Genomic DNA, 8,936 nt, shown 5'->3' with positions numbered 1-8,936 from the left:
GGATGCGTTCAGGTGTGCCCAAAGTCTGCCTGGCGCCGCTCGGAAAACTTATTTTGTCTGCCCAAGTGTGTTCTGAGATAATTGGCTGCCCGTCAGTTCATGTATCTGCAACCTCTTGCTCGCCCTCCATCCATTAGACGTAACCTTCGGCAGACCGCATCCAAAAATACGCTGGGCCGGCCCCTGCTAATGGAGGCCTCCAGCAATGCGAAGTGTGAGAATGCAGCTCTGCCTTCCCACCCAGGGCCCATTAGGGAGTGAGACCACTGTGCTGAGCAGCAATCTGCAGGTGGTGACGAATCCCGAGGCCAGGCACAGCAGGACAGGAGAGGAGGGGGCACAGCGCCCCTTCCTGGCACAAGGCACGTGTCCCAGCCACGCTGCTTTCCGGCCAGCCAGAAGCACCGGGGAGGAGGGAGGGAGAAAGCAGGATGCTTTGTGAGGCACTGGGGTATCCTGGGGGACCCTGCGAGGGTGCCAGCGGTGTCTGTGGGGTGAGGAGTGAGGGCTGCTGAGCTGGAGAAGAGACAGGAGAAGTGCAGGCAGGTTGGGCTGGGCAGAGCAGGCAGCCGATGCTACAGGAGCAGCATAGAGAGTATTGCTGATGCTGCAGGAGGTGTCTCAGTGGCTGTGATGGATACAGGTAGGTGACAGATACGGGTAGGTGACGGATACGGCCAGGTGATACAATCCGGTGCACTTAGGCTCACAGCCAGCCTCCTCCAGGACATTGTGCCCCTGCACTATGAGCTCCCACTGAGCAGCCCTGCAGCGGCAGGGCAGGTGCTGCCTGCAGTGTGCTGGGGCCAGCTGTGCCCTTGTAGTCCCAGGGCTTGGAGCACGGCGCTGCCTGTCACCAGGCATGATGGAGCTGTCACACTTGGCAGCCCTGGCCACTATCCTCAGCCGACTGCTCTTGTCAGACATCTGCTGCCATCGTGGATGTGGAACATGCTCTGCTCCCTGCCAGCCATGTGTGCCTCAGCCAGGAAAAGGCACTGGGGAATTTGGCACGGTGCTCAGATGTCCGGCGCAGGGATACTGATGCTCAGAGGAAACTCTTTTTGCTGAGCCCAGCACAAGGCTGCCGTGTCTGGTTACAGGGAAGGCGAGCACCCCCTGCTCGGACACTGTCACCTCCCCAGAGGGATGGGATGCAGGGCTCAGGGATCCTTTCTGCTGGCTGCTCGCACCCGGAGCTGCCAGGCTTCTCCATTCCTCCTATTTGCCCTGCAAAAATGGGACTGGGAGGGTTAAAACAATCCTACCCAAGGATGGCTCCTGTTTCCCTCCACGTGGGCATGGGGTAGGGCTGAGCAGAGCATTGCTGGGCAGCAGCCTTCAGCACAATGCAGCAGACGCTGCACAGCTTCAGCTTCAGCAGGGAGCAGCTCCAGCAGGGATGCAGAGATGCTCTGGCCCCCTCCCAAACCTCCCGGAGCAGGCAGAGCCCTCCTGCAAAAGAGGAGGTGGTGACACCAGAGCAGGACTTCCCATCAGCACCTTATATTTACTGCAAGGTCCTCTGGCTGCGACCTTTAGAAGACGAGGCGGCCTGGCAGCCAGCTCTGCAGCAGCGTCCCGGCTGGAGCTGACGGAGGTCCGGGCACACGGACTGCGGTGAGTGCTTGGTTGCTGTGCCATCCCCAGCCCTCCCTTGCCTGCAGCTCTCCTGAGCAATGCTTTTCTCTCCCCCTGCCTCCTCTCCCACGCAGAGCTGTCCTCAGGCTGCCCCCCCTGCTCTCCAGCGAGTCCCTATTTGGGGGACCCTTTAAAGCAAGCAGGAAAAGGGGAGTGGTGTCCCCAGGCAGGCACTGCAGAGGCAGCTGCACGGACGCAATGGTGCTGTGTCCCAGGGGAAAGTTTCTTCCTGACTCAATACAAGCTCTGCTGGACCCTTCCTGCTCTATAGCGTTGTCCTTAAACCCCTGCTCCGTTCCCCCTCTGCTTGCTGCCCAGGTCCCTCCATGCAGAACATCAGGCTGCTGTCGCACCGAGGGGACAAAGCTGTCCCCAGTTCTTGACCTTCTTGCTGGTGACCATCCCAGCAGTGCCCCCACAGTGCCGGCTATGGGTGCCTATTGCTCCAGCTTTGCTCATCCATCTGAGGGCTGCTCCTTCCACCCAGTGCTGTGCTCCTGCAGGTACAGCACAACCTGCAGCACAGTGGGGCCGGCAGCATCACCGACCTCCTGCCCTTCCCCAGGGGGAGAGATAGCTGCGCTGTGCTTGCCTGACCCACGCTCCTTTAGCACCCAAAGCAGAACTGCTGCCCGAGTGAGGCAGAGCAGGGTGGCTCTGGGCAGCCCAGGGCTTGGTCCTGAATCTTGGGCTCCCCGGAGCCACCTTGCTCTGCAGTCGCAGGTATGAAAGCACCCAACGCACACGTTGCATTTTGTTGTTCCTCTGTTTGTTTAACTGTACAAAGAGCAATAAAAACATCCTCCAGTCAGGCTTTGGCGAAAACACCACCAGCAGAATGTTTGGCAAAAAGAAAAACAAAACAAACATTGGAAGGCGCAAACCCAAAGTACAGCTATGGCCAATAGCAGCACCTCCCATATATATATATAGATCTATATATATATTTGTAGACTCTCCGTTGTTTACAGCTATGTACAGACAGATGCATTGGCAAGTTGCAATCCAAGGACAGTGCATGAGTGAGATGAAGGCAGGTGTGGGGCTGGCTGTGAGCTCACAGCTGGAGTTGGCCCCAAAAACTGCTCACAATGGAGCAGCAAAGCGATGCAGCTGTGCGTGTGGGTGCAGGCAGCGGGCTGAGCCCAGGGGTGAATGGGGCAGAGCAGGGCACGTCCTGGCCACAGCAGGACAAGGGACAGCAGGACACGGTGCAGCAGGGGATGCAATGCTTGCTGTCTCTGCTGGCACCGCTACCCTGCAAGGACCTGGACGCACAGGGCAAGGATTTGCCCAAAGGCTCCCGGAGGGAGCTGCAAGCAGGGCAGGAGTTGGACTGTGGGTTTTGGGGGTGGCACCGCGGGGCCCCACAGGCTGGCAGTGCGTGGCCGTGGCAGTACGAGTTGTGCAGGGCCCCTCAGGAGCCGGGGAGGGCAGTTCTGGGTCCTGGGCTCGGGTTGATGGCTGCGCCGCTCCATCCCGGCACGCGCTGCTCCTTCTCCCCGCCACTGCGGTTTGGCACATAAGGAGAACACTTTCCATTACAATCATCTCCCCGGGAAGTAAACACATACTGAATAATCAGCCCGGCACCTTCGGATGAGGTGCTCAGGCCCAAATACAGCCCAAGAAGGGCACGTCCGTGACACACCGGGAGCCACGAGCCTCTCACCATGGCACCCCAGCACGAGGACGGGCAGAATCAGGGATGGGATGGGGACATCGGTGCTCTCCCCCCCCCCCACCCCATCCCCAGCACCCGTGCTCCATGGAGCAGGGATGAGCCGGTCCCAGCCCGGCTGTGGGGCAGGAGCCAGCCCCCCCCGGCCCTCCCTGCTCCTCCCTGCGCCCTGCTCCAGGCGGGTTGGCGGTGCGGGTGGCAGGGGGTTACTCTGGGCAGACAGCAATCCTGGCTGTGGGAAGCACACCGACGGGACGCGCTGTACAGTGATGGGGGAAGCAGGGTGAGTTACTTGGTGCCCTCCTCCGGGTTGCCTTCGCCGTCCGTCTTTCCTTCCTCCTCCGTTTTCTGATCATCTGTGTTCAGCCTCTGCTGCTTTTTCCGACGCACGCACTTCACCACCATCAGCACCAGGATGACCACGGCCAGGAAGCCGCCCACGGAGGCACCCACGATGACAGCCACCGTCGAATCACGCTTTGGGGGTTCTGGGGACACGGGGCAAGGTCAGCCCTTGGCACCCAGCACCCAAGGGTACCTCTGGGCATGAGAATGGGGCTGCACTGACCTTCGGTGAGCACCTTCAGGCTGATGCTGGCGTGGCCCCGCTGCCGGTCCGGGGGGTTGAGGACGTAGCAGTTGTAGGTGCCCTCGTCCTCCAGCTGCACGTTGTTGAGGGTGAAGGACACGTCGTTCTTGGTGGGGTTCCCAGTGAACTCCACCCGGTTCCCGAAGCGTTCCAGCTGCTTGTTCATGATCTTCATCCGGAACTGAAGGAACTGCGCAGTGGGGAGAGTTGTTGGGGTACCCTGAGCCCTCGTCCCCCCCAGCCAAGCCCCATCCCTCACCATGCCGTGCTCACCCCATTCAAGGAGATGGCCAGGGCACCCCATGCAGCCTGGGGTTCCCAGCAGCCCTGAGGCACTCACCAGCTCCTCAGAGCAGTTCATGCACGCCTGGTATGTCCAGTTGAGGGAGAACTGCTTGTTCTCCACCTTGTAGCAGGAGTTGAAGGTGCAGGAGAGCTTTACAGAGCTGCCATTCATGGCGTTGATGATGGGGGGAGCCATCACCTCCATTCCCAGCCCTGCGGGCACTGAGATGAGAGTGCAAATGTGTTAAAGGGGCACAGATTCCCATCCATAACCACCTCCCACCCTGGTGCCCTTCAGCCCTTCTGCATGCTGTGGCTTGGGGGGACATGGGCACACCCCCAGATCTGGGCAGAAAGCACTGTGGCAATGGCTGATGTCCCCCTTTGCCACGCTGGCCTGATGGCTCCCAGCACCAAATTCTGCTGACACCAAGCAATCCCTGCTCCTTGCTGCTTAAACAAGGCTTTGCTGCTGCAGAATCGATCCCGCTATGCAAAAGGGTGGATGCAGCATCAACTTGCAGGGCTCAGCACCACGGCTGCAGGGAGGGAAATTTATGGCTGTGCTCATCAGATTCTGTTCCAGACAGGACGCATTACAGCAGCACGGGATGGGAACTGCCAGGGACAGGCCTGGAGGGCTGCAGATGCTCCCCCACACACTGTGGGGCTCAGGCAAAGCTCCTCCATCTGGGAGAGAGGGGATCTAGAGCTCAGTTTCTCCCCTGGGAGGACAAAGCCACTCCCTGCACTCCTGACACAGAAACTGGGTCAGCACCCAGTGTGGCTGGCACTGCTCAGCTGGTGCATGGGCGCACACCTCCACTCCTCTCATGCAGCTCCCCAGATCTCCAGCTGTCCCCAACAGCACCCACAACCCAGCACCCACCCACAGTTTGCACAGGAGGGCACGGGGCAGAGATGGGCTGCAAAGGGGCACGGCACCCCATGGGACAGCAATAATGGCACTGACACCTTCTGCCTTGCAGATCCTGGCTGCAAGACGGGACCTGGTGCCAATCCCAAGCCACTTCCCCATTGCCTTGCAGCAGCACATGTCCTTGCCTTACTGCCTCAGCCACAACATGGTCACCTCCAAGGAATCCTGGCAGAGAGGAGATCTGGGTGTCTGCTTGCCTCAGAAGCCCCCACGCAGCCTGAATGCCCCCAGCCATGTGCTGTGTCCCAGGCTCTCAGCCTGCACTTGGCTTTGTGCTGCACTCCCAGTGCTCTGCAGAGGGCAGGAGCTTCGCACAGACACCAAGCACTGCAGGACCACGGTGCAGCCAAAGGGTCCTCATGGGAAGCTCACTCATGCCCCAGGAGTGCTGACATGCATGTGTCCCAGCAATGGCCCTAGCCAGTGGACTCCAGCAGCTGGAGACAAGATCAGTGGCGAAAGAAACCCCTGGGACCAACCATCCAGGCTGTGCCCTTTGGTGCTCTGCGAGCCCAAGTGCTGTCACACATTACCCTGCTCTCCTGGGCTCAGGAGGTTAAATGACACCTAGACTCTGAAGAAGACCTCACTGAGCTTTTATCCTCCATCTGATGGTCCCTCTCCTAAAGCCAAGGCAGCCCCCCAGCAGCTCCAGGGCCGGGCGAGCAGCACCTTGGAGAGGTGATGGATGCATCCCTGCTTCCCAATCGATACAGCTCCAAACCTGCTGACACACGCTCCTGGCTGCAGGGCAGGGCAGGGACGCAGAGAGCAGACCGCAGCCCCCTCCCCCCCCCCCCCACTTCCCCACCTTCACCACCCCCACGCCCCGCTGCTTCCCTGACCCCAAAGCACAGCACAAAGCACCCACAGCCCACCAGGCTGACCCCAGCCAAGCAAAGCAGCCAGCATCCCTGCCGCAGCCCTGCAGGGCGTGCAACCAGCGCTGTGCACAGCAAACCCCAGCAAGCAGGACGCTCGGCTGTCAGGAGAGGCAATGCTGCAGCATACCCCCACCCTGCCCACAAGCAGGTCACCCTGGCTGCGGATTTTGGCATCGGGGCATCTTCACCCCATCCCTGCAGCACAGCATCTCATCGCTGCTCCTCTCCCACAGGGGCTTCTCAGGGCCCAGATATGAGGAGGGGGCTTCTCCCCACCTGGGTGCTGTCCCATGCAAGGGGTTGGGGTGGCACTTACCCAGCGAGAACAGCAGGCTGAGGGCAGAGAGGCACAGGACAGGCTGAGGGAGCCAGGCATCCGGGCTCATTGTGAAGGAGTTGGGTGTGTGGAGAGGGCTTGGTGTTGGTGTGGGTTGTGGTGGTTTGCTTTTTTCGAACGCCCGGGTTATTTGCAGGTGACATATAACATTAGAGCTGCTTTATTTCCACAGCCCAATATGGCCGGTGGAGCGGTGCTGGGCTGAAAAAATCGGTAAATGCTATGGTTGGTGGATTTCAGCAGAGCGAGTGGGAGGGCAGAAAAAATTTCCCCTGAACAGAAGCTGAGGCTCCTGGCGCATCACTGCTCCATGCTGCAGGGAGTGGGGTGCGCTGTGTCAGCACAGCTTTGCTTTTCTCGCTGGGACCAAGCATCCCCCCAAAGCACCACGGTCAGAACAGGTTTCTGCTGAGATTCTCTCTCAGCAAGCAAGCGGTGCTCAGGGCTACCGTGGAAAGTGCAGTGCCCAAGGAAGCACCTTGCAGCACAGACCTGGCCATAGAGATTCGTCAGCCCCTGCAGCCCCCATGCCAGCAGGGCCACAGCATGTGGCACCTTCTGGGAGCACAGAAACCCTCTTCTGGAAGCAGAATGCAAAGGTTCTACAGGACCTGGAAGGAGCTGAAGGTGCCCCAGGTCAGCACACAGCGGCGTAGGAACTCCGACCCTGGATGCACAGTGCAAGGAGAGAGCATGGAGATCGTGGAATTGGTGACAGCAGCCACACAGGCACCCCGTCCTCGTGTGGTGTGGTTTGCTGAGGCAGCATCAAAGAGGAGAAAGGTGAGGGATGCCATGGAGGCAGAGCACAATTCAGTCCCTGCATAAAGGAGCCCTTGAGAGAGATGGATGGGGCTCAGTGGGCAGGCAGAGCTGGGTCTGCTTTACTGGAATGGTTTCCACCTTGCTGCAAGGCAGCAGTGGCCGCACGCAAAGCCAGCTCCCCAAAAAGGGCTCCAGGTGCTGCTTCCTTCTGAAATCCCACTGCTTCTCCTCACCCAGGAAAAAGAGAGTAGGGTGGCAACGTGAAACCAAGGAGTGCAGCCTGGAGCAGCCTGTGCTGCAGTCTCCCATCCAGCAGAGCCGAGGAGGTGGTCCCCAGCTCCCAGCTCTGCACCTGGAGGTGTCAAACATCTATATTTAGTGGCAGGAGGGGAGCCAGCACATTGCAGGGCGGCAGTCCTGGAGGAGGGGCGGCTGGGATCGCTGTCCCGCCCACCCAGAGCAGCGAGTCCCGGGGCTGGGCTGCAGGCAGGGGTGGTCGCACCGTGGGCAGGGCGCACGTGGGAGCTGCGCACGTGGGGGACCCCGCTCTGCTCCATCCCCACACGGGCACCCCGCTGCTGCAAAGGGATCCCGTTTGTGGCCCGTTTCGCTGAAGCCAGGCGGACTTCTGCCATCGCAGTTAAGCAGGAGGTAAAAGGAAGCCAGGAAAGGAGGAGGCTCCCTGGGCCTCGCTGAGTTTTATTATCTGCAGAAGATACGACCGCACGGCTGCACCCTCCCCTCCCCCCCCCCCCCCCCCCCCCCCCCTTTCCCTCCCCAGCCAGGCTCTCCTCATTATTTCCAGTCCTGGAGCTGGTCGGGGGAAAAAGTGCTGGGAAGTGGGGACTATGCCCTCTGCATCCCTTTCTGAGGACCAGGGAGAAGGGATCCAAAGGGGACACCTCCCCAGGTCACCTTGCAGATGCCAGTTAAGCCATGTCCCAGCAGCAGTTCAGGATGGAGATATCAGTGAAGGGCTGACAGCAGCTTAACAGGGAGTAGCTGAAGGAGCAAAGAAGTCTTGCATGTAGCTGCTGGCTAAGGGGTTTACAGCCCCAGTGTGGCTATTTCCCCCTCTCTGGGACATGAGGAAGTTCCTGCTGGGGTTGGCTGTAGGGCTGCTCGCTGTGCCCACCATCCCGTCTGCCTTCTGCCATCCACTCTGCTGGGATCACCCCCCTGGCCAGCTCCACGTAGATGCCATTCTCATGGAGGATGGAGGGATGCTGCAAGGAACCAGGGACAGAGTGAGTCCCTCTGCAGGCACTGGGACCACTGGGCATCACCAGCCGGGAAGGAGGTGGTGTAAGGGGTCCCACAGCCCTGGAGCTGCTCCCTCCTCACCATGGTGATGTAAGTCTCCTCAGCTCTCCTCTTCTTCCCTGCGTCCTGATCAGCCTTAGGCACCTCAGCTTCAGGGATCGAGGAGTAAAGCCCTTCCTATGGAGGAGGATGGGGGAAGGGGGGAGAGCAGGATAATTGGAACTCAGCAGCAAACAGGCAGGTAAGGCAGTACAACAGCCATGGCACTTCGTGCTTAGCCAGCCTGCCAGTCCCAGGAGCTCCCACCTTGGCTTTGTCCTTGCTGCCATCATTTCTGGCTCTCTCCAGGGCCGTGGTGGCTGCAGACCTTGAGGGAAAGCAACAGAGGTGTCACGTCCAGCAGGAAGCATCACCTGCTCCTCCCACCCCCGAATCCCACTGCTGAGACCCTTCAGATGCCCCTTGGCAGTCGCCAGGTGACGGCGCCCACCGAGGCGCTGGTGGAGCCCATGGCGCTTTGCTTCTGTCCTGCAGTGCCCACCACCTCCCTT

The 8,936-nt window shown here is 60.1% G+C and overlaps 1 protein-coding gene across 1 annotated transcript; it reads right to left on the bottom strand.

The window, feature by feature from the left end:
* Positions 1–3,610: 3,610 nt before the first annotated feature.
* On the bottom strand, positions 3,611–6,406 carry SCN2B (sodium voltage-gated channel beta subunit 2; the record flags this gene model as incomplete). The annotated part of the gene is made up of 4 exons (XM_079545892.1): positions 3,611–3,810; positions 3,891–4,101; positions 4,252–4,418; positions 6,337–6,406. 4 exons carry the CDS (start codon positions 6,404–6,406, stop codon positions 3,611–3,613), a joined length of 648 nt encoding a protein of 215 aa, XP_079402018.1.
* Between the last annotated feature and the right edge of the window lie 2,530 nt (positions 6,407–8,936).

The sequence above is a fragment of the Tetrao urogallus genome (genome assembly GCF_951394365.1).
Source record: "Tetrao urogallus genome assembly, chromosome: 22".
In the NCBI taxonomy this organism is placed as follows: domain Eukaryota; kingdom Metazoa; phylum Chordata; class Aves; order Galliformes; family Phasianidae; genus Tetrao; species Tetrao urogallus.
Note: the sequence above shows the minus strand (reverse complement) of the source record. Positions and strands in the feature narration are given on the sequence as shown.